Source organism: Acomys minous (assembly GCF_964271855.1).
Source record: "Acomys minous genome assembly, chromosome: 8".
NCBI classification, from domain to species: domain Eukaryota; kingdom Metazoa; phylum Chordata; class Mammalia; order Rodentia; family Muridae; genus Acomys; species Acomys minous.
The window spans coordinates 111044503-111070304 of NC_140489.1; the positions used below are offsets into that span (position 1 = coordinate 111044503).

The 25802-nt window shown below is 40.7% G+C and overlaps 1 protein-coding gene across 1 annotated transcript in view; it reads right to left on the reverse strand.

Moving 5' to 3' along the window:
- The window catches only part of HEATR5B (HEAT repeat containing 5B), an 81405-nt gene that overhangs the window by 55040 nt on the left and 563 nt on the right, over nucleotides 1-25802 (reverse strand). The window contains exons 2-16 of the mRNA XM_084792536.1: nucleotides 25158-25305; nucleotides 22161-22372; nucleotides 21328-21436; nucleotides 19869-20018; nucleotides 18146-18317; nucleotides 16191-16348; nucleotides 14520-14769; nucleotides 10989-11144; nucleotides 10178-10428; nucleotides 7729-7840; nucleotides 5710-5862; nucleotides 3813-3912; nucleotides 2942-3051; nucleotides 1547-1710; nucleotides 535-710 (exon numbers count right to left, since the gene is read on the reverse strand). Coding sequence (XP_084648662.1) covers nucleotides 535-710; nucleotides 1547-1710; nucleotides 2942-3051; nucleotides 3813-3912; nucleotides 5710-5862; nucleotides 7729-7840; nucleotides 10178-10428; nucleotides 10989-11144; nucleotides 14520-14769; nucleotides 16191-16348; nucleotides 18146-18317; nucleotides 19869-20018; nucleotides 21328-21436; nucleotides 22161-22372; nucleotides 25158-25283 — 2399 coding nt within the window. The 5' untranslated portion in view covers nucleotides 25284-25305. The remainder of the gene's footprint in view (nucleotides 1-534; nucleotides 711-1546; nucleotides 1711-2941; nucleotides 3052-3812; nucleotides 3913-5709; nucleotides 5863-7728; nucleotides 7841-10177; nucleotides 10429-10988; nucleotides 11145-14519; nucleotides 14770-16190; nucleotides 16349-18145; nucleotides 18318-19868; nucleotides 20019-21327; nucleotides 21437-22160; nucleotides 22373-25157; nucleotides 25306-25802) is intronic.

A 25802-nucleotide genomic window follows, 5' to 3' on the forward strand; every position in this document is an offset into this window, starting at 1 on the left:
CCGCCCACAGGTGTACTTGTTCAGGAAGTGTCATAAAGGAGATAGCTCAATTAGAAGTACAGTTAAATTAGGAGCTGCTGAACTGTTAAAATGAAAACTTTGTTGGGTAAGACATGATCCACAAAACAGTGGGTACTAGATGCTAGCACACAGGGCCGAATCTTTTTTGTTGTTGTTGTTTTTGTTTTTCTAGGCAGGGTTTCTCTGTGTAGCCTTGGCTGTCCTGGACTCACTTGTAGACCAGGCTGGCCTCGAACGCACATTGATCTGCCTGCCTCTGCCTCCCGAGTGCTGGGGTTAAAGGCGTGCACCATCATGCCCAGGTGGGCCAAATCTTAAAAGAGTTTCAAGTTACATGGAACTTGCAGCCAATTTATTTTATCATGTACATATAAATTATGCCATTAAATTTATGAGAGCATTGCTTAAGTAATACCCTCCATTATTGTGGAATTAGCTGGGACGGAAAAAAAAAAACGATTATTATATATATCTTATATTCAACTAAAATAACGCAGCTAACTTTACACTAACCTATGTTTATAAGAAACATGTGGAAACACAACACCAAAAAGGGCCACAGACGCATCAATCACTGAGACTCCAAGGGGAAGAGGCCCTGGTACAGCTTCACCAGCGGGTATCCGCAAGTAAATGGAAGAAGGGTCGTGCTCCAGAGCCCCACTTCCAGACGCACTGTTCGGCTGCAGCTGTGGAAGAAAAAATGGAGGTCACTCACAATCTACTTTAGGAAATACACTCACTAAGTATGGGATATTAAAAATAAAATATTGGAAGACTAAAACAGGATTAAGCCTGACAGCTTTTAAGTAAATAAAAATAGTTTTGCCATTAAAAATGTCATCATCAGAATCATCTTATGAAGTCATAAGACACAAGACACGTTCTTTTTAAACATTTTCATTCTGCTCACCTTAACGTGTGAGCAAAATTGTGTCTACTGTAACAAAACCCCACAAAAATAGTATTTACTTTTTTGTTTTGTTGTGTTTTGTTTTTAAGGTAGGTTCTTCCTATGTCGCCCTGGCTCAGCCTCTCCATGTAAACCAGACTGGCCATGGACTCACAAGAGACCTGCCTGCCTCTGCCTCCACCTCTGAAGCATTGCAACTAAAGGCATGTGTTACCAGGTCTGGTTACATCTGGGGTTTTTTTTTTTAAGGGTTTTTTTTTAATTAAATAAAATAAATTTATCTGGTTCTAAATCCCCAATTTATTAACTCTCTTTTTTTCCTAACTTGTTACAAACAAAATAAACAAACATTAGCAACGAGAAAGTCAGTGAAATCTGAGTTTTGTCATATCCACAACCAAGTATCTAAATACAAAGGACAGTGAATAAAGACGCTTTGGCAAACTCGAGTGCTACTATTAACCTTTCCACCATTTGTCCACCTCAAATAAGTTCTAAGAAAGTGAGATGAGTTATTGTGGCCCAGGGTATGTCCTCTTTAAATGACAATGTGTCACAGGATCACTGCTTTAGATTACACTGGTAATTTCATTTCCTTGTATAGCTTACTACCTGGTCTTCAATTGATTTATGATCAGTTTCTTGAAGCCAGGAACCCAGAAGAACACTGTCATCATAATGGCAGAGGGACCGAAGGAGGGAAGTGGTTGTGTTGGCCGAGTTGTCAGTCAGAGTGAATTCTGCTACCAGTTCTCTAAGAAGCGCATTGAAGGACCCTAAAATACAGAGCATTGGAGCAGATTAAAATAATCATTTTCATCTCCACAATGAACAGCAGTATGTTTAATAGGAATATAATTAGCTCCCATTCCTTTGTAAAAATGTCCATACTATTTCTTCCTTTTCCTTTCTTGTCTTCCTCTCTCCCCCGTTCTCCGTCCTCACTCCTTCTCATTCCCACCAAGACGGGGTGCTCACTATACTGCCCGGGCAGGCCTTCAAGACCTGAGCTCAGTGCTCCCCTACTTCAGCCACTCAAGCACCTGACACTGCAGGCACATGCTACGGTACAAGGCTGCTTGTAACTTTATGTTAGATGCTTTAACACTGTTGGGGAGCCCAACAGTGCTGAGGAGTAAACGCTCTCCCATGAGGCTAGATCTCTCAGCTCTTCACTTTTTACTTCAAGGATAACATATCACCCACGCTAACCTTAAACTCACTCTGCAACCAAAAAGGTCTGAAACTTATGACCCTAGTGTCTTGGTCTCTCAAGTAGCTAAGATTACAGGCCTGTGCCACTAGGCCTGGCATGTACTGTTTTAATATAAAATAATGGTATTTTTATTATGATCTAACACAATTTGAGTTCAAACTAAAACTAACAGAAAATGCAAATAGTGAACAGAACCTTTATTTTAACAATATTAAATGCTATATGAAATTATTTTTTAGTTGTTCAATACATGCAAACACTGAAATGCTTCCCACCAAAGTTCTTGGGCTTAGTTGTATTAGACAGAAATTAGTGGTTTGGTATTATCACCTTATATATTTCATTTCTGCTAAGTAAATTATTATATTCCATTCTTGGATACATAAACTACTGACAATATTATAATACATATGGAGTAATTGGGAATTATGATTTAAATATAGACACTGAGGGCAATAAGTTGGGTCTGGATCCAAACTCTGCAGTCACCAGCTCTATCACAAAGGCAAATATTCTCCTTCCGTGAGAATCTTCATCTGCAGAGCAGGTGTCTTACCTCCTAAGCTGGGCTACAGTCACAGGACATAATAATAGAGAGAGCTCAGAATTAGAACCAGAACATGACTTAAAAGTCTACAAATATGAATGCTTCTAGGCGAAGAAAACTAAAATAGTGTTCTTCTTTTGTAAAGCAAGTTTGAAGGGGAGTCCTGGTCAGAACTCTTAAATACCACGAAGAACCCAAAAGGCATACTGAAGAATTTTTATTAGATACTGTACATTTCACTTACCTTCATAAGTTTTTGGAGGTAATAAGGCCAAGATATCATAAAGTCTTAGCCGGACCATTGCAGCACTAGCTTTCAGATGGGCTCCGTGGGCCTTAATTACAGATGGAATGCTGCAATATCAAAAGCAAAGTTGGGACCAGTTAGTTGTTAAGACAAGCATTACTTATGAACAAACACTTTCGGTTTGTTTTGTGATTAATAATAGTAAAACTAGCAGAAACATTTCATATTACAATGTGGTTTTTGTTTGTTTGTTTTGTTTTTCGAGGCAGGGTTTCTCTATGTAGCCTTGGCTGTCCTGGACTCACTTTGTAGACCAGGCTGGCCTCGAACTCACATCAATTCACCTGCCTCTGCCTCCCAAGTGCTGGGATTACAGAAGTGAGCCACTACGCCCAGCTACAACGTGTTTTAAACCAAACTATTAATACAGCCTTTAAATTAACTTTACAAAATAAAGATTAGATATGTTCTATATGATTTGAGAAGAACAAAAATGCTAAGCACATTTTTAATTTTTGATATATAAAATAAGTTGTCTGTGAAGACCAGAGTTTGAATCGTTTAGTACACACATACAAGCTGGGTGGGCATGGGGGCCCACCTGAAATGCCAGTGCTTCAGAGGCAAACACAGAGGATCCTCAGAGCAAGCTGGCTAGCAAGACTAATAGCACTGGTGCACTCTGGGTTCAGCTGAGAGTCCCTGCCTATCGATCGATATATTGATATAAGGTGAAAAGTGACTGAGAAAGACATCTTACATCAACCTCTCATCTCCACACACATGTACATGTGAATACACATACATATATGCACACATCACAAACACAGGCAAGTAAGATGATAGCTTTGTCTAAACTGTTACTTACTGTGACATCATCGTCATGGCACATTCGATAGGAGTCATTAATTTCCTAATCGCATCCTCAGTTAACAGCTCAGGACAATGTGCAACAAAACTCCTCATGGCTAGAGAAAATATATTTTAAGATTTAGAGAAAATCTTAGTGTGCTGAAAAGCTTTAAACATTAGACAGTGGGAAAGACATCTACAGTTCTCAATTATTATAAAATAGAAGGTTGTGAAGCCATGTTGAACTAAAACAACAGCCAGAAACAACTACAGAAAAAAGTCTTCAGAAAGAGAATGGCGAACAGAAATGGAGGGAGGAAGCTACGTGAGGGAGGTTTGTTAGGAATTCAGATGATCACAAGGAATGCAGTGTAAGGCAGGCCAGGGGTGAGCACATGGTCCATAGCTATGACCAAGCATGCCTCAGCTGTGCAGAAGCACATTGCACCCCGCCTGGCCTGCCACCTGACCCTGACTGTGTCTCTCCAACTGTGGGGGAAGAAACATTTTTAATGCTAGAAAAACCAAAGCAGAACACAGACTTGATGAAATTCTATTTAATGTAATTTAAACTCATATTTTATTTCACAAATGAAATAAAACGAGCTTTTCCTGTAACTTCTGACTCCTATAGGAAACCCACTGCATCCACCTCTTTTTGAAGTGCTGATGTCTGAACAAATAGTAGCACTTGCACACTGCAAAAAGATGCCCAAGAGGTGATTGTCATAATGCAAAGAAAGGTCAGCTTCAGTCGCAGCTGAGCTCCTGTTCCTGTGATGGAGCTTTGATGTGGTCATTCTACCTTTAAAGTGTTTTTATTTATTCTTTTTTAAATATACATTTATATTATTATACACATACATACAGTAAACTACATACATCAAGAAGAACCACAAAACAATCAGAAATTATATTAATTTTGTATTCATAGTGTTTTGGCTATTTGTATTTGGCAACCTTGAAGAAAACATCTTTCCTATCTTGGTGTGTCTAAAATTCTGAATGTAAATCAGTATCTATCATATCTCATCTCTATCAAGTCAAAACATCTATCTAGACCTAAAAACATCTTAACCCCTAAACAACTAAGATTAATTGTAAAACTAAACAATCTGGTCTTCAGACCTGACAGAATTCATTCCTCTCAGCATGCTTGGACACTGACATCCTGCATCCTTCATGTTCCAGCACCAAGTGCTGCAGCGGCTGTTCCTCATCAGAACAGGACAGAGTTGAAAAAAGCTTCTGATCCCAATTGCTCCAGCATTTCAGTCTGTTCCACACAGGACTTCTATTAAGCGTGGAATTTCTCAACATTATGAAACTGAACCACATATACTATTCCTAGCTTGTTTAACCATCTTCCCCAATTTTATTTGGGCCCCTACAAAGGTATTATTCATCACAAATCAGCCTGAAGAAACCTTAAAAGAAAGATGTGCCATTTCCCTTAGGCCTTATTACTCATAAGGTTATTTTAAATTCACTGGTATGGAATTTTGTATATTGATGCAAAATAACTTTAATTTTGATTCATTGGTATAGAATTGAAATTTAAGATTATTCTTCACACACATTCTATGTATTTCTACTCTAATATGAGGTATTATACCCTACAATTCCACACTTTTTTGATAGATGTGGACTGCATCTACTGAGAACAAAAAGCATAGGTCCTAGCTCTCACTTAATACTGCAGTTGCACTTCCTGGGTCTTAGCTTCATTTTTACTACATAATACTAGCAAATGGAGTTATTATAGAGTTCATGTAATTTAAGAATCCACATACTTAACAACAGGTATTAAAATAAAAATTGAAAGTGATCTTTCTATCACACAGATTTTATGACAAAAAATGTCACTGAGTAGTAACATGAAAATATTCTGAAAGTGCAGTTTCTGCTCTTACCACATAAGGCTCCAGCACGACCTTCCAGAGTTACCTGCCAGGTAAAAGAATCCCCTCGGGCCTTCTCAGCCTCCAGCTCCTTTAGGGAACGGGGGAACACGTTTCGCCACAGTAGCAACATCTTAGGCAGATGGTAACGAACAACAGATGGTCCTAGGCAAGAAAATGAAGAATACAAGACTGCAATTATAGCCTATACAAAACAAGAGTCAAAGAAAGTGAGTTTGACTGGTCATGACAACGCATGCTTGTGGGATGTAGAGGCGGAGGATGCAGAGTCTAAGGCAAGCATCAGCTATGCTGGGCTTAGTCTGGTGCACTGTGTATTCAGATGCTGATTTCTGGGCCCTGAGATCTGGCTGCAGACAGGATGTGGGCACTGTCACACTCATTGACCAATGTTGTGTAGACTTTGCTCCCAATTATCTCTGATTGGTCTATAAAGTTACTAAGAGCCTATAGCTGGGTGAGAGAGAACAGGTGGGGCTTCCTTGCCAGACTGGGGGTCTCAGGCAGGGCCCTGAGGTAGAGAGAGAAGAAGAGGTAGAGAAAGGGTGTGGCCCTGAGGACTGCCCTGATGAAGCAGAAGCAGTCCAGACAAGACCAATATGGCAGGTAATTGACAGCGTGTGCCTGGGAAATAGCCAGACTAGCATAGACAGGTTAAAATAGATCATCATCTGCCCAGTTATAGAGCCACAATTTATCAATAAATCTATAGGTCTCTGTGTCATTTATTTGGGAGTTAGAATGGGTGACTAGAAAAGGCCCTCCAAATTATAACATATCATTTCACAACTACATAGGAATCTGAGGCCAGCTAGGGGCACCATGAGGTCCTGTCCCAAAAAATTAAACACACCAAAAACAAGAAAAGCAGAGGAGGAAACGTGTTTTAATAAGCTTTCCCAATACCTCTGTTGTTTCACTCTATTTTCAATGTTTAAACTTTACTTTCAGAATGTTTTTATCCAGAAGGTAAAAATAAATAAGTATTAAAAAAACAATATAAGTTATTTTAAAGCTGGTGAGGTAGCGAACCCTGTAATCCTAGCACTCTGGAAGGCAGAGACAGGCAGATCTCTGTGAGTTGGAGGCCAACCTGGTCTACAAAGCAAGTCCAGGACAGGCAAAGGTACACAAAGAAACCCTGTCTCAGAAAAAAAAAATATTTTTTAAGTGTTGGTATTTTAGTAACCACGTACATAAGATGCTATTAAGAATTCCCTTGAATACATTCAGAATAGTATATTCCATATATCCATAATAATATATGGTGAGAACTTTCTCATAAACACATGTGAATATGAACTTACATACCTATTCTCACACATACAAGTACATAGTCCTCCATTTGGGGGCAGTGTGTGGTTAGTTACACAGAGATACACAGTATACATCCCTAAAAAATTCATCTAAGTGTACCAATAACAGTTAACATGAAGGTACCACTTTATTTTCTTTGGAAAACAGGTCAATATAATGCCCAATAGACAGACCTTAGAACAGTGAACAACTTCTTAGTATGTACACACACTTTGTGGGAGCACACACATGGGGGAACCAACATGTGGCTACAATCACACTGCAGTGCACACTGCTATCTACCTATAATGCTAAACTTTGCATCTAAGATCCATCACAGTGCTCAGGAAAAGAATGCATGTAAGTACCTCCCTGAGAGCAGCACCAACAGTATTCAGAAACAGGACCCTGCCACTCACTATTAAACCGTGCCTCCACTCAGGCAAGTGGATTTTCTCCTGCATTCTCACTTTTTCTATAACTGTAAGCTCATTAATTATTCTTTTTAGAAAGGTTAAACTTTTCATTAGAAAAGTTTGAACTAAAGAATAAAAAGAGATATTTACTCCCAAATAAATACATCTTTACTATTTTTAATCTTACTCAGAGACTAGAATGTGAAGATAAATACTTTTTTTTTTAAGATAAATACTTTAAAACTGAGCGTGCTTTATAGTCCACTGACAGCTACAGAGTCAGCCAAAACGCATATACCTAAAGTCATGAGTGCTCCAAGAAGCAGCCAGCCAGCCTGGGTGCGCTGCAGGGACAGCCTGCTGTTCTGGGCAGCCGTTCGCAACAGGTCCTCAGCGATGCTGACCACCATCTGCACAAGAAGTTTCAAACTGGGTTTTAACTTGAAGCTGATGGATAAGCAATTATGAAACTGACAGCTTGTATATGTTGCTAAAAATGAGTCTGTCCCCTCCTGCTCCTGCTAACATACTCCAAAGCAGACTGATAGAAAGCTACTCTGTTCTGGCTGCTGATGACTCCTAGGAGATCAAAGTATGGTGGTTAGAGAGTCTGGGGAACCCTGCTGCCTGGGTCCCAGCCTAACTCCGCCACTGACCAGCTTTGTGACATGGGCAACTTAACCTCTTTGCCTTGGTTCCCTCCTTGGTAAAGCAGGAATGTCAACCTCATTTTTGCCTGGATTCAGCATGTTAATACATGGTGCTACCTGGGTACCACTTACTGATTATATATTTATCGGTACCCTTATCCTATATTCAGTAATTTGCTGAACTCCTTTAAGCTTCTTTTACAGAGCCTAAAGACTAGATGAGAAGATTCAGGGGAAATGGAGGAGAACATAGCATGTGATTAAATGGTAAAATAGCATTGAGTAGTGATGGTTGGCAAAGAAAACCCTAACACAGACCAAGCAGTTTTGATGAGAATTTGGGAAAGAGATTGGACCAGGGCCTGTAAACAAACAGGTTGAAGCATGATAGAGTGAGTAAGAAACGTTACTGCAAGGAAGGCCGGAAGGCTAAGAGGGCATAAGAAACGTTAATGTAAGGAAGGCCGGAAGGCTGGGAGGGCATAAGAAAAGCCAGGGTGGCTAATCTGAGCAAAGCAGAAAGAACTCAGAAGGAAGAGGCAGGTCACAAATTATGAGTTCTAATTTTCTATCAATCAGACAGATGATCCTGTTTTATTCTGAGTATCAGGTAGCCCCTTAGGACCACTAAACAAACATGGAGTGGTATGAGGAACATGGAAGACAGAATACTCCAAGAAGGAAACAGTGGAATTGCAAAATGATAAATCTTGACTCTTCAAGCAGCAGCTGGATGACAGTCTAATGTACAAGAGAATACGAGAATTTAAAACTGAAGCACAAGCCAGGTGTGGTTGTGCACACCTGTAATCCCAGCACTCAGGAGGCAGAGGCAGGCAGATTGCTGGGAGTTCGAGGCCAGCCTCATCTACAAAGCGAGTCTAGGACAGCCAAAGCTATACAGAGAAACCCTGTCTTGCAAAAACAAAACAAAACTGAAGCACATACTTGCCCAAGTTAAGCTGCAGACAATATTTATATACATACTTAAGATACCTAGAGCACAGGATACTATTATACACTATGATATGCATATGATGATAGTAGTATACACTAGGTATATATATAGTCATATATTACATTATATACTACGTAGTGTATACATAGTACATACACTAGAAAGAAAAGGAGGGGAAAGGGTAATTGGTGAGGGTGGGGCTGGCTCTATGTGTTCCAATGCTAATTACTGGTCCCCAAGATCTGGCTGCTGCCTAGACAAGTAACTCCTCAGATACACCAGTTTTTGTTGTGCAAACCTTGTTCTACCTAATTTAAAATTGATTGGTTAATAAAGTTGCCGAGCCCCGTAACTAGGCAAAAGTAGATGGGTCTTAGATTCCTGGGCTTGGGGTCTCAGAGGGACCACGAGGCAGGGGGAGGAGAGAGGAAACAGAAGATGTAGCAGGAGAAAAGGAAGCCTAAGAGAAAGAAGTTGCCATAGAGCAGTATGGACCATGAACTCGAGGTCATGAGGGCTGGGCTGATGGAGCAGCTGTACAGGCAGGAACAATCACAGCAAGTAACTTGGGGTGTGTAGCTGGGAAACAGCAAAACAGCTTAGAAGGCTGATATCTGTCCAGTTATGGTGCCTAAAAGCTTTTATAACTTTTCTTTTTTTAAGATTTATTTTTTAGATATACAGTGCTTTGCCTGCATGTACACCTGAAGCCAGAAGAGGGCGTCAGATCACATTACAGATGGTTGTGAGCCACCATGTGGTTGCTGGGAATTGAACTCAGGACCTTTGGAAGAGCAGTCAGTGCTCTTAACCTCTGAGCCATCTCTCCAGCCCCAAGATTTTATAATTCTAAAAAACCTCTGTCTCAGTTATTTTGGAACTAGCCAGTGTAGAGCAGGCACCTACCTATAGCCTAGTAATGCATGAGGCAGAGAAACTATAATATAATACTATACCCATGATACTATACTATAATAAAACATTATTTCTAGGAGGACCAAATATCCAATTTTAGTTAGGGTCTGTTATCTGTAGCCTACATTTCCATCTGATTGTGTGGCTCAGCACTAAGACAAGCGAGTTCCAACAAGGACCAGGCCCAGCTGCCACCTTGTGCCAGTATGCTGCCTTTGTCATACCTTTCCTTTGGCATGAGGAATGCCCAAAGGACACTGATGCACTCCTCCCAACAAAGCAGCCATTGCAAAACTGTATCCACTGACAGCTTCTGGTGACGTCTTGAGGTTGTTGAGCCGTTCTGCACACTTATCCAGAAACGGTGTCAACTGGAAGGGCAAGGCCACAGCCACACAACGCAGACACCATGCAGCAGCAAGCCGAGCGGCCATGCTTGGGTGAAGCAGCACGGAAGTTACAATCTCCAAAAGTCCTGGAAAGAAAAATCTCAAGACATTACTCCTTCTGAAGAAAGGCAATTTCAGTATAATAGAGTAATTAAATACAATCCCAGTGACTTCACAGTTCCCCAGCTTTGCCAAAATGTTCATAAAAAGTAGAATGCTCTAAAGGAACACACTGTGGAAGGGGTATAATGTAATATAACTACATCTAGTACAACATAAATGCTGAAGTTGGGAGTGGTGGCTCATGCCTATAGTCTCAGCACTTGGAAGGCACAGGCAGGAAGATCTCTGAGTTTTAAGTGATTAAATAAATTCTATACCAGTTAGAGATACATAGATCCTCCTTCAAAAAGTAAATAAATAATGTTGCTATTAAATTATATGAAAGTCTTCAAGAAATTTTGATCAATTAGAAACAATTCTTACAGCTGATTTATCTCTTGAAGCTTTCTGTATTTAATCCAATATTCCCACCACTGTGAACACTAAATTAAGTAACACCCATTGATCTGCTAATCTAACTAAAAGTTAACAGCAGTAAGAACTATAATTCTGAAAACATTCCAGGAAGAAGTGGATGTCGCACCTATGGATGCTTCCTGAATAAGAGGAGAGGCGGTGGCGTTCAGGCTCTGCACCAGGCTTCCAAGCTCCTGGAGGGCACAGACCATGACGTGCTGGCTGGCTGCGATGTCTGCTGCTCCAGATTTGTTCTCACTGCTTGTATCATTCACTACGGCTTCTGAAAACACAACGTCAGGCACCCGATGTGGGCGAAAGCAACTGTGATAGCTGCTGGGTCTTTCTATACCATTTGATTCCTGTATGTTAAAAACTATACAGTTATTGCTTAGTGAAAACTCCTGTAAGCAGGTTCTGACTGAGTTGGATTTAAACTTTTTAGGGCAGAGGTATGTGTGTGTCACAGCGCACATGTGGAAGTCACAGAACAATTTGCTGGATTCAGTTCTCTCCTGTCACATTTGTTCTAGGGATTGAACTCAGGTCACTAAGCTTGGTGGCAAGCATCTTTAACTGCTGAGCTATCTTGTCCGCCCTGAGTTGACATTAAAACATTTTGAACAGATTTACAACAATGCTAAAATACATACTGTATCTATTTGATGCTTCCAAGAATACAACATAAGAGGAGCAGGAATCCGCAATGCTTTACAAAAGCAGACTTAGAGACAGGGGTGTGTGTGCCTCAGTGATAAAAACTTGCCTAGTGTACTTGAGGTCTTGGGTTCAATCCCTATTACCACAGAAAAGAAACACAAACACGATGCCGACAAAAGCAGACTTGGGGGTGAAAGACTTAGGTTCTAATAGCAACTTCAAGTAAGCTCTATGACAGGCATGCTACTTAACTTTGCTGTGTCAAGGTCCTCATCTGTCTAGGGCTTTCTTACTGTCTCAAAGGCACAATCAACACTGCGCATATGGAAGTTAACTCATCCTGCTACAGAATACTTTCAATGAGTCTAAGTAGCTATTATTGTTAATTATTATTATTACTGCTCTTCAAGTGCTCTGGTATATTGGAGGCATCACTGTCAAATTGCTGACCAGAAAGTGGATTCAAGAGGAAAGGGAGCTTTAAATTTACTGGACTGTCCATCCCTGTTCCTACTTGCCTTCATGTCTCTTCCTTTAATAGTCACTAGAATTAAAACGCATTTCATGTAAGACAACTAAATATGCCTTGAAAAAATACTAATTGAGAATATATTCTGACCCACAAATCCCTGATATAATCAGGGTACTTAATTCTGTAATTAAGATTTTTAACATCAGCCGGGCAGTGGTGGTGCACGCCTTTAATCTCAGCACTCAGGAGGAAGAGGCAGGCAGATCACTGTGAGTTCCAGGCCAACCTGGTCTACAAAAGTGAACACAGGACTGCCAGGGCTACACAGAGAGACCCTGTCTCAACCCCCCCCACCCCAAATTAAGGTCAAATAGCTATTCCACATCCATAAAATGAATAATTTCAATAACAGTAAAATCACCTCACATTTTCATTCACTATGAACTAACTGATCATAAAGATATGCAACACATAGCAATAGACTATAATTGATCCCTCTTTTCTTTGTGGGCACTTCTGGCCTGGAAGGCAAATGGACTCCATCTTTCAGCTCCTGCTCCCAGAACAGTTGACTGCAGCTTGCCTGCCAGGTCACGCCTGCCACGTACCACAGTGCTGCTGGCACCAAAGCACTTGAAGCAACATATGGGTCTTTTCCCAGGTGTGAACACAGGATAGATTACTACCTGGGTATATGTACAACAGTACTCACTAAGTCAAACCATCCTTTCATTAATGATTTTGTTATCCCTATACATTTAAAAAGCTTTTAAGTAAGCTGTTAAAATGACAAAAATAACAACCAACTGTACATTATTTTTGTAAATATTATAAGACAATTAAATGATTATATGCCCTAACTATATCTAGTTATATCCTTATTTTTAAAGACCTCCTTAGGGCAATATAATTTGCCTCATTAAAAATTAGTATCTATTTCCAACGGTGATAAAACTGTCTTTTACAATTTATATTTTGCCTTACTTTGGTCTATTAAATGCATTATAAACTCTACAAAGGTGGGAACTTTGTGTTACTCATCTAAATCTTGCTACTGCTCTGCATGGCTCAGACTATTTATTTATTTATTACTTCATTCATTCATTCATTCATATTACATCCCGATCATAACCACGCCTGACTCCTGGTCCCACCCTCCTCCCTCTTTCCCTTATCCTTCCTCCCCTATTCCTCAGAGAAGGGGATACCCCTCTACTAACCCACCCTAGCATATCAAGTGGCGTCAGTACTGATAGCGTCCTCTTATCCTGTGGTGTGTTTAGACGGCCCCGCCAGGAGAAGTAATCAAAAAGCAGGCAACAGAGTCCATGTCAGAGACAACATGGCTCAGATATTTAATAACTATTTGTTAAACCCAAAGTGTATGAAATGACCCCTTTCTGGGAAGGATTTATTCTCAGGGCTTCAGCTGAGAAGTCTTAGCGTCCTGTAGCACAGGACATAACCACGTAGACACAGTCGTGTCTCTACACAGCAAAACAGCTGGGGACAGGATGCTGAGTGTCTCCAGCAGAGATGGCTCATGCTTGGTGTGCTGAACAAGCCAAGTGCCCTGATCTCAGCAGGACGTGGTGTGTGATAAGCGCCAAACCGTCATGCTGAATCTCCAAATAAATACAATTGTATGGGTAAAATTATCAATTATTGACCTTTCATATGTCCTACAAGGGCTAATAGTTATCTTTAACTTTTACTTTCTAAGTCTTCAGGTTAAGTGTATTTAGAGAAGCAAAAAAAAAAAAACCAAAAAAACAAAACAAAACAAAAAACGGTGTGTGCTCTCTCTCTCTCTCTCTCTCTCTCTACACACACACACACACACACACACACACACACACACACACACCACATAAATTCACATAACAAGACACTTCAAGCAGAAAAATGTTAACAGATTATCCCACAAAGATAAAAACAATACACCAGTGCATTCTGGGAGACTTAGAAGTAGCTTAGGCACTAGAAATAAAAACAAAACCCAAACCTTACTAACATGCCACTTTTTTTTTTTGTTTTTTTTTTTTTTTTTGGTTTTTTGAGACAGGGTTTCTCTGTGTAGCCTTGACTATCCTAAACTCGCTTTGTAGACCAGACTGGCCTCAAACTCACAGTGATGTGCTTGCCTCTGTCTCCTGAGTGCTGGGATTAAAGGTGTGTACCACCAGGCCAGTGCACGCCTTTAATCCCAGCACTTGGGAGGCAGAAGAAGGCGGGTCTCTGAGTTCAAGGCCAGCCTAGTTCAGAGTTCCAGGAAAGCCAGAGCTACACAGAGAAATCCTGTTTGGGGATTAGAGGGTGGAGGCGGAATACAAATCCTAGCACTTACAAGACTGGGAGGAAATTGCAAGTTTGAAGCCAGCCTGGGACACATAATTAGACACTATCCCAAACCAGAAAGGAAAAGGGAGTGAGAGAGGGAAGAGGGAGGGAAGGAGGGAGGGAGGGGCTAAATGAAATGACTAGGGTCATCACCAGCACACACTGTGACTGTCAGGTCTCACTTACCCACGGCTTTCATCTGTTTTCCGATTGCCTGGCAGATTTCCTTGGCAGCTGCTATCTGGGCTTTCTCACCCAACAGACTGCCCACAGTAGCTCTCAGGATGAAGGAGACACATCGCCTGGAGTACACAGCGTCCACATGTGTTTGTGTTGCCCGAGGATGGGAAACCAGATCAAGTACGTGGGACAAGAATGTGGCAAAGCTACGCTCCAGCCACTGCCCACCTAGTGTTGTCACAAAAACAACATATGCCTATAAAAACACGTTAAGAACCAGCCTTAGGTACCTCTGGGTAAATAAAAGCAGCACAGAAAATGACAGCAGGAGCAATGGTGGTAGCACACAAAAGCATACATACTTGGCATTAAAACATAGCAAAGTTAAATTTCACATCTTTTTAGGACTTCTATCATAGGTATTGCTGGTACAACCTTTGAATGAAACTTTTTTTTTTTTTTTGGCTTTTGTTATTTCTGTTCATTTGTGAGGCAAGGTCTCATGGAGCCCTAGCTGGCTGGGAATTCATTATGTAGACCAGGATTGAATTCACAAAGATCCACCTGCCTCTACTAAGATTCAAGATATGTACTACCATGCCAAACTTGAATAAAACAATTATTGAAAAGAGCCAAGCATCATGCTGCACGCCTGTAATCTCAGCATTAGGGGAAGAGGAGATCACATCAGCCTATGCAACACAACGACTTTCAGGCCAGTCTAGGCCAGAGGTAGGCACTGCGTCTAAGAATCAAAGCCAAACACAGAGTCTCAAGAACCACAAAGAACACAAAGGGAATGCGCTGAAGTGGCTCACCAGGTAACAGGCCTGGGAACAGAAACGAACAGTCCACACGAACACTAAGAGTGAGTTCCTGAGATAAGCACATGGCTTATGTTTTATATTTTGTTTTGGGGACAAGACACCTTTGTGGTGACTTTGACTAAGATCATGAGCCATGCTATCTTAGTAGGTATTATCAGAACAGTAACCATTAGTTATTATTTTTAAATAATTCCGAGTCACATTTCATCTTATAAGGCCATTAGAGATTCTCACTGACAAATCCAATCCAAATATAAGTCAATTATTTTTAGTCACAAGGTATATGGAGAATATTACGATCTAAATGTCTAAGTTATTGACGTCTAAACATAGCTCTAAACAAAACCATCTTACTTTATTATTTTTAAAGGACTTTATTGTTTCTGCTTTCATTTTTATTTTATTTCGCGTATGTATTTTTTGACACATGAAGCTTAGGCTGGATTTGAACTAAGGACCCTCCTCTAGTGTGCTCTACCATGATAGGCAAACTTACTTTATAACTTATTTGTTGTGAGATAAAATCTGAGAATTGTTTAGATACTTATATACATGTAATGGAAATAGACTTATTTATACATCAAGAATCCCCCTTTCAGGCTGGGGCTGTAGCCCAGCAGTAGGGCACTTACTTGCCTGGCATGGTCAACCCTGGTGCCCCCACCTCAGAAGAGACAGAAAAGAACAAGAATCTACCTTTTCTTAGAAGTATGCAATGAAATTTGGAATCTGGATTTAATCCATCCACTGGTTAAATTTTTTTAAAGAAACCAGGCAATACTAATTTTCTTCTGACAGTCTTCCATGAAATGACCTGGGCAGAATTCATTCGCACACGTATATTACAAACCTGTGTCACCCCAACTCGCACTTCTCGGTTAACAGACCCTCCAACTTTCAACATTTCTCCACCGCTCTTTAGGAAACCTGACCCTCCACGCAGAAATCCTGTGGCCATGAGTTCTAAGACCTCATCGAACGTTGCTCGCTTCACATTCTGACGCATGACTTCAAGGAAGGAAAGAAAGATTAGGAGCAAATGAGTTTCCCAAGCAGAATCACTACTCTTTCTTAAGAATATTCTAGCTTACATTTTAAAGTAATGATTTTAAGAGTATTATAATATAGGAAATGGCACTGTGACTTAGAAGCAAAAACTGAAATTAATTTTTGAAGCAAAAAAGTAGCGCTAAATGGAAGGAGCTAGGAAATACTTCAATGAATCTGTGCAAACAGTGTGATGACAGCAGTTCATTAAGTACGTGTAGCCAAATAAGAGGAGCAGACCCCACTGCAGACGCGCCTGCCTGTCCTATTCCCAAACAAGGACACAAAAAACCTTTTCTTTTCTTTTTTTTTCCTAAAGATTTAATTTAAATTTTTATTTATGTGTAAGTACATGTTTCTTCCTGTCTATGCCTTGTGTGCAGTACCTACAGAAGACAGAAGAGGGCGTCAGATTTCATGGAACTGGAGTGGTGGGGGAGTGTGAGCTGTCCAGTGTAGGTGCTGGGGGAGGAAATCAGATCCTTGGGAAGACCTTCAAGTACTCTTAACCACTGAGCTGTCCCTCCAGCCTCCTAAAGCTGACACAGTAGGTACCAAGGTATTAAACTGAAGGTATCAAGTTCATATGACAAAACCCTTTCACATACAGTAGCAAGCTGATCCTTATAAAAACTCTGAGGAGAGACACAGCTCATGTTTATATATGTAGGGCTTGGGACTGAGTGCCTGGGATTTAGTTTCATGCTTACACAATAGATACACGTTTAGAACACAAGTCATGCAATCTCTATAAACCCCAATTTCCTCATTGGTAAAATGATCATAACAATGATATCTCAAATTCACAGAACTTTGTTGAGAGTTAAATAAATTCTACAATATAGTTTTATACAGCTATGCTACCTCACTAAAGGTGAACAAACCAAATCTCAAACAGCTAATAACTGTTGGGTGAGGGCACACACCTGTCACATCTAGTTACTTTTCCACCATGTGGAGACCGGTAAGGTGGGCACAACAGTAGAGCTGGAGTTACTCAGCACCTGCTACATTGTGTCTGCTCCTGTGGCTACATGGCTTGGTCACACCATCCCTGAGATGTCTGTGGAAGTGTGTGAGGCAACAAAAAAAGTCACTAAGCAATCAGTGCTGCCCCTGACACTGCTTAGTAATGTTCAAGAAAGACTGAAGATTAGCACTGTGGCATAAGTGGAGATCTATATATCAGAGACTGAAAGAAATCAGTACCTAAGATGCCAGACTCCTATGCTTTAAACATCACACAAACCGTTTCATAAATATACCAAAAATTTGCTCAGTGGTAACATGTACACCATTCTCTCTCTCTCTCTCTCTCTCTCTCTCTCTCTCTCTCTCTCTCTCTCTCTCTCTCACACACACACACACACACACACACACACACACACACACACCAGGAAGAGTGTCATTTAGGTTCTTTCATTTGATGAAAAAATATGTAACAACTTAGATCTCTCTCTCTCTCTCTCTTTCTCTCTCTTGTTTTTTGTTTGTTTGTTTTTTGAGACAGGGTTTCCCTGTGTAGCCTTGGGTGTCCTAGACTCATTTTGTAGACCAGGCTGGCCTCCAACTCACAGCGATCTGTCTGCCTCTGCCTCCTGAGTGCTGGGATTAAAGGCATGCGCCACCACACCCAGCTTCAACTTATATCTGTTTAAAGTGGCCTCCATGAGTAACAACTAATTTAGGAGAGCATTTTCTGACCGTGACTAGGTAGTCAGACCTGTGGTACTCTAATGCAGGGTGAGCCAACAATACCTGCTGCCTGCTTCGGCATCAGTGCTGTAGCCATGACTGTTCCTAGAAGTTTAGAGACTGCAACCCGTACCCCATAGTTTGAGTTTTCCAGAGCCTTAAAGCACAGGGTAGCTATATTTTCTAGCTCAGCAGTCCACATGAACACAGCTTCATTCTGTAGTTCCAGAAGACACTGAAATTAAAACAAGGCAGAAAGTAAGTTATATTCTAGAATGTGTATGCCCGCAGATGAAGTAACACACCCAAACTGATGCTGGCTCCTAAAATACCCAAAAACTGAACAAAACACATCAACAGTTTTCAAAACTGCATGTCAGGCAATGAAAGGATGTTGCTCTTTACAGGAAAAGAAAACCTAACACAAAGTAAGCAAAAAATGGAAATAAGGTAGAAAGGAAATCAATGATCTAAAAAATAGAAATACAGTCTAGGGTGATTTGGTTTTTGGCTTTTGTTTTTTTCCCCCTACACAGTATTGGGAATTGAAAGCAAGCCACAGCTTCATACACGCAAGACAAGCACTCCATTTAGCAAAGTAATTAAGGAAGAAGGATATTTTTCAAACATGATAAAGGACATCGAGAACAAGCAATGGTCAGCATCACACATCATGATTAAAGACAGGATGCCTTTCCCTCTGAGATTCGGAACAAGGCTGATATCTGTGCTCACGTTTTCCATTCTGTACTTACTGTCGTGGTTGGAATGGGAAATGTTTCCCACAGACACGTGTGTTTGAACACTTGTTCCCCCAAAAGTGGATCACTGCAGAGGGCGGTTAAGTGAGGTTAAGGGGCTTATGTACAAGCTAGCACTGTCTGTCTTCTCTCTGTTCCCTGGACTACCAAGATGTGAGCAGCAGCCTCACGCCAATCCAACCACCACCATCCCCCCACTAACCACATCCTCCCACCACGTCCCCCACCCTCCATGGTGAATTATGTCCTTGAACCAAAAGGCAAAAACCAAACCAAGCCAAAACCATCCCTTAAGCAAACTCACAGGTTTTTAAGAAAATATTTGCAAGTTGCAAGTTATGTTTTAGGTAAGAAATATATATAAACAGTCTATGAAGCCCTCCCAAAACTCAGTAATAAGAGAATTCAAAGCAATGGACACTATTTAAATACATTTTTCTAAAAGATATCAGAGAAATTAAAATTAAAACAATGATATACTTAATCCCATCTGTTAATCAAAACAAAAACTGTAATTAGCAAATAAGGGTGAAGATGTAGAAGAATAGAATCTCTTACATTAACAAAAGCAAAAAGTCAAAAAATTAAAACAATACAAGTACTTAGAAAACAGGCAGTTTCTTAAAAAGTTAAACATAAATCTTAGTCATTACAAATAAAATATAATAACCCAAATAAAAACATAGGTCCACAAAAAATCAGCACATAGATGTCCACAAAAGCATCTTTGGTAATAGCCAAAGCTAAATAAAGAAACAAGAAAGATAGAACAGCCGTAATAATCAAACAGTACTAAATAACAGAAAGCCGTGAACTACTGAAACAGGAACTACATAGATCTCAAAATAATTGTGCTTTCATGAAAGAAGCCACGCATCCACACAAAAGTACATACCACATGCTTCCATTCATATATAATAGTGGAAATGTAAGTAAAATAAAAACAAACCCCCAAAATGCTTGTATTTAAGAACTTCAATAGAAAAAATGAACTGTTGGAAAGCAAGCACCGTAAGGGTACTCACCTTGGCCACTGCACAGCGCACAGCCATCGACCTGTCGGTTAGGAGGGACCGAGCATTCTTGTAAATGTCGCGATGGGAGGAAGCTGCTGCACCGCCCAGTCCATTCAGAACTTTCTGCAGACTCATTAAGATCTCACTTCGCCCTTGAGACTGCATGTGAACACAAAGCAAAGCCTTAAATCGTATTGTCAAGCAAATCCCTTATTTAATAAGAACACACTGAGACATAACAGTTCTCCATCCTAATTGCTTATCTCCAAATTGAGGCAGTAAGGAGAAGAACTGATTAAGAATTCTACAAAGTAGCTGAAATGAAAGAATAAGTATTAGTATCACTTGAGAAGTTAGGTACCCTGAACAGAAAAAATGAGATTGCAGGCTGGTGACATGGCTCAGTGACAGAGCACTTGCCTAGCAAGTGCTATGCCCTGAATTTAGTCCCAAGTACCCCCAAAATATTATACCTGAGTCTTGAGCTTAGTATACATTCCATTAATCTGAAGTTGACAAGGAATCTATAATGAAAGTGACACCAAACAAACAAACCAAATTTACTTAACATCATTGTCAGTTTTGAGAAATAAATATGTCTTAAACCCTTTTGCTTGTGCATATGACTGCAAACAAGGTAATTATAGATGAAAACAAATAAGGTTGATGTCATACTGGAGTAGGTGGTACACAGCTGGCAAAGGCCAGTGTTTCTGGCAATCATCAAATCTAGGAAAGAAGACACAGTCCTCCCCTAGAGCCTGTGGAGGAAGCATGCCCTGTGTGCTGGTTTGGATAGGTACGGCCTGTATAGACTCGGGTTTCAATGCTTGGCCCACGGGGAATGACACTATTACTCCCCATGATGGAGGAGGTGTGTCATTGTGCAGGCTGGCTTGGAGGTCTCCTACGCTCAAGCTCCCTCCAGTGTGGCACACAGTCTCCTCCTTGCCACCTGCAGATGAAGAACTCTTGGCTCCTCCAGCACCATGTCTGCCTGCACACTGTCATGCTTCCCACCATGAGGATAAGGGACAAAGACCCTGAAACTGTAAGCCAGCCCCAATTAAATGTCTTCCTTTATAAGAGTTGCCGTGGTCATGGTGTCTCCTCACAGCAATGAAATCCTAAGACACCCTGTGACACTTAAGCTCTAGGTGACTGAACTTTGAGCTAGAAACATTGGTTGTTCGAAGCTGCACGGTGTACAGCAATGTATTATGGCCAACATATGAAACTGGTAATTAGATATGACACAAAAAATGTCAACTGAAAAACAGAATTAAGTAAAAACTAATAGGTAAACCTACTCATTTAAAAGACAGTGCCATCCCCCTCCCAAAACTAAGGAACAGACATGAAAGGTGACGTGATACTCTGAAATCACTTCCCTGCTAAGCAAATGAGGATCAGAGTAGCAGGACAAAATACCATTACCACTTGCTCTGAGCAAGGCTGTAAAACTCACCTCTGCACTTTTCAGAGATTTCAATAGATTGTTCACTGTTTCTGGAAATGCACTGCCCAACATCCTTCCCATCTTCTCATAAAATGCCCCAACACAAGCCACTGCTGCCCTGTAAAGACAGTCTCACTGGTTACTAGTACAATTTCTGGGCTGGCAAGATGGCTTAGCGGGTAGAGGGACTTGCCATCAAACCGGATGACCTGAGTTTCATTTCCAGGACCCACAAGTTGTCCTCTCAGCTCCATATACGCAAGCGTGCAGGTGTGCGCACACACACACACACAAATAATTGTACAAAAAGTTTAAATATAATTCATCATAGGTTTTTGTATTTCCAAAAAATAATTTGCATTTATCTATAGAATTTTAAGGTCAACTTAATCTAGTCATCAGTAAACTTGTAAGCAACATGGTCTCTGCCTCAGCTACTCGGCTTTGCTGTGTGAAAGCAGCTAAATTAGCAAGCAGGTCTGGACACTAAAATCGCTTCATTTCTTTAGCTGGCCAGATAGTCGAAGTGGACCAGACTTCATCCACTCCTGCCCCACTTCCCTCGCTAACTCTTCTCTTCCCATCTTGGGGAGGAATATGATTTCCATCCGAATTGAACAAAGCACTCCTGACACCACTGCTCACAGCATACGAACTCTCCCAGCTGTGTCCAAAGTCTCAGTAGTGATGGGCATGAGGAAGGTTACCCCCTTCCTCAGACCTGGAACTTCCTGTCTGTACTATGCCTCGGGTTCCACCTCACGGGGTCTTTACTATATGAAGTCACCAAATCACCTGAAAAAGCAAAAGAGAATGTACGGATCCCGTAGTCGTGTACTTACAGTTTTGTTGGTAAGTAGGCTGCAGTGTCGTCCTTACTTCTGATAATGTCGTTGCATTTATCTAGCGTTTGGAAAACTGTGTAAGTGTCCCCAATGCTATAAAGGGCTGCAAGATTTTTAGCTAACAATTTTCGAGTAGGTGGTCCAGGTGAGCTGCTTATTAATCCAGTTAACTGTTCAACAAGTTTTTTCTGTTTTTCTTTTACATCTGTCTGTTATTAAAAAAGAAGAAAATTTTTTCCTTGTACCCTTATTATTTTCTAGTAAAAAATTACTTAACACATATGGTGTTCTAATAACTAAGCTCTGTATTCATTAAGTCTAGCTCATAATTTAAAACTTTTATGAAATTGAAAACTTCAGTAAGAAATGCTCCAGTCTTTCCTAGATTAAATCTTCACTTCCCTCCAATGTCCAAAAATTAGTTTTCAATAGAAGCAATTACTGTAGGAGCCAACAGTTTCCGACAACTTAGGGAGCTAAATCACAGACTAGATGTACAGATGACTGGTATTCAAGGTCCCCCTATAAAAGCAGATGCAGCTGTCCACTACGTTATGTGTTATAAAAGAAACCAAAGAAACTTTGAAAGGACTTAAGCAACAGCACGTAATTCTCAGATCTACACATAATCAATATCTAGTCAATATTTGGACTCTCTGACTCACTGAAGAAACACAATGCACTTACACATGTCACGTACTGTCCTAAGTACTGGATGCAACAGTGAACAAAACAGACAAGGTCCTTCCTTATCCTCATGAAATTTACATCCTAATGGGGAGGGACAGAATCTAAGCGAATGGTATGAGTGCTCACTGCTTTACATAAATCTATTAGGAGCTGGCTGTCTCTCTAAGGTGAAGGGGTGAGCTACACAGCTGTCTAGGGAAAAGCACTCCTGGAGTGGGAACAAGACAAGACGTGTAAAGGCTTTGCAGATGATGTATGCTTAGCACACCTGAGGACAGCAAGGCCAGGTTAGCTGGGATGGAGTAAGAGAAAACAGTCAAAGCGAAGTTAGAAGAAATCAGATGATAGTACCAGAGCACACTGAAGAACATTAAACGTATGCTGAGTAGTGTTTTAAGCGGAAAAGGGTTGTAATCTGAATATTTCACCTAATTCATTTCGACTGTTACAAACTGCAGATGCTGTATATACAAGGCAGAAGTGTGGTGAGCAGTTAGAAAGCTCCTGTGATAACCCAGGTAAGAGACACTGGAAGGCCAGTTGAGGGAAGTAAATGGATTCTAAATACGCTGTGAAGAATGACTTTAAGGGTTTGCGAAAGGATAGCTTCAAAAAGGAAATCAATAACTTGATTTAAATGTGTTAACTCCCAGATGTCTGTGTATGTATGGAATGAGAAGAGGGGAAGGGGGAGAGAGGGAGAGGCAGAAGGAGAGGGGACTCCCGGGGAGAGGAGGATGAGGAGGGAGTGGAAAGGGGAGAGGGAAAGAGAAATGAATAAATGAATGAATATGAATTATGTATCCCATGCTAGCCTTGAACTTGCTATGTGGACGACTGTGAACTTTTGGTTCTCCTGTCTCCACTTCTCAGGGGCTGGGGTTATTGCTATGGGCCACCTGGGAATTAAGGCCAGGGCTTTTGCATGTGAGAGACAAGCACTCCACCAACTGAGCTCATACCAGCCCAGGAGACATCATCTGAAACCTGGGTATCTGAAATGGTGGCAGAAATCATAGGATTAGGTATCACTGAAAGTAACACTAACAACTCTCACAACAAAACAAAATGAATGTTAAGTATTTAACGTGGAGGATCAGCTGTGTGTGAAAAGATGGGGGGGGGGGCCAAATAAAACAAACCCTGACCACTGTTTTGGGCAATCTGAGTTATGAGATAACTTGAAAAAGACTTTTCAGTGGAAGGAACAAATACTCAGTTACAGAAGATTTAAGAGACAAATATAAATTCCTAGTTAAAGGTTGCAAGGGAATCCATGCATTTACTGTCTTTCTGGCAGGCAGCAGCAACAGCATCATAGCACAAGTCCACAACAGCCAACACAAGAGGAAAAGCATCCAGACAGAGACCAGAACTCAAGAACTCCAACAGAGGAAACTAAGAAGAAATTAGGACACAGAGTACTCCAGTAGCTCATGTTATTTTAAGCCTTGGAAGACTTTTCAGGTAAGAATAAACCTGCACCTAGAAATAAAAGGCATAATTAGGTGGCTGTCTAAAAGGCTCTCCTGGAGTTCATCCACCATGCCCAGCATTTCAGCACTCAGGCACGTAATGCAACAAGATGGCTGTGGGTCTGAAGCCGCTCTGGGATACATAATGAGAGGTGAATGTCTACCTAATGTATGCGGAAGTCTTGAGGCTCCCTATACCAATTCCTCAATCATAGACAATTAACCATATTCCCTTCAGATAATAGAGCAGAAAAGTATCTTCTAGCGAACAAGCAGTCTAGAGGGACATACTAAGCTACTAAGGTCATGAATGGCCTGCTAGCCTGCTGTGATGTTAACAAAATCCACCTTTCCCAGAAAAACCTCTCATGATGCACTCCTAAATCTTCCCACTTGAGGCTTGCCTCAATGTAATCTAATGTTTAAAAAAAATTAAAACATGCAGAAAACAAACTTCAATCAAAGAGGCTGTGTACAAAGGAGAAGGAAAAAATAAATCTCTTATTAAGTCCCAAGAGAGCATGGCGACACTGAGATTACAGGCACCATGGACACCGTTTCCAGGCCCTGGTGATGATGAGTGATACCAGCCAGTCATGCTTTCCTCCAGTCACACCGAGCTGCCTAGAGAGAAATAAGGAGCATGCAACCCGTAGGATTTAGACAGGGTTTGGGGTTTGCTCTGGATACAAGAAGGAGAAATCAGAAAATCCCATTAGTGTAGCATCCTCCAATTCCTGAGGTGAATGGTTCATAACGTTTTCAAAACATAATGTTTTACATTTTCTTTATATTCATCTCATGGGGGTGGGGATGGGACAATACCTACCTTGTTGGCAGCAACTAGGACTTTATCAAGAAATCTTAACCATTCAAAGATAAACACCGGTCTCTTTGCTTCCGTGATTTGAGCCAACGCTTCTTCATTTAGCAATAAGCTGTGAGCTAACTCCATTATTGAAGTTCTTAAGTCACACCTTAAACGAACAGATTAGTTTTAAAAGAGAGAAAGAAAGAAATACATGTAAGGAATTTTTTATTTATGTGTAGGGGTGTGTTGCCTATATAATGTACGTGCACCACATGTGTGCCTGGTGCCCACAGAGGTCAGAACAGGGTATTGGATGCCCTGGAATTGGAGTTACAGATGGTCATGAGTCACCATGTGGGCACTGGAAACCAAACCCGGGTCCTTTACAAAAGCAACAAGTATTCTTGATCACTGAGCCATCTCTCCAACCCCAACACGTAAGGCTTTTTAAAAATATTAAATGTCAAGTTTCGTAAATGCAATCACTAAGACAGGGAAATAAAGGATGGTTTCACTTCTCATTACTTTTCATTTGTCCAGTAACTCTGACTCACTAACCTGAGAGAATAAACGTTGAGAAGACACCAATATACACAAAATCAAACCGGCAGTAAGAATGGAGTGAAAGAAAAATGTAAATACTGCAAAAAGGCATTATTCCGA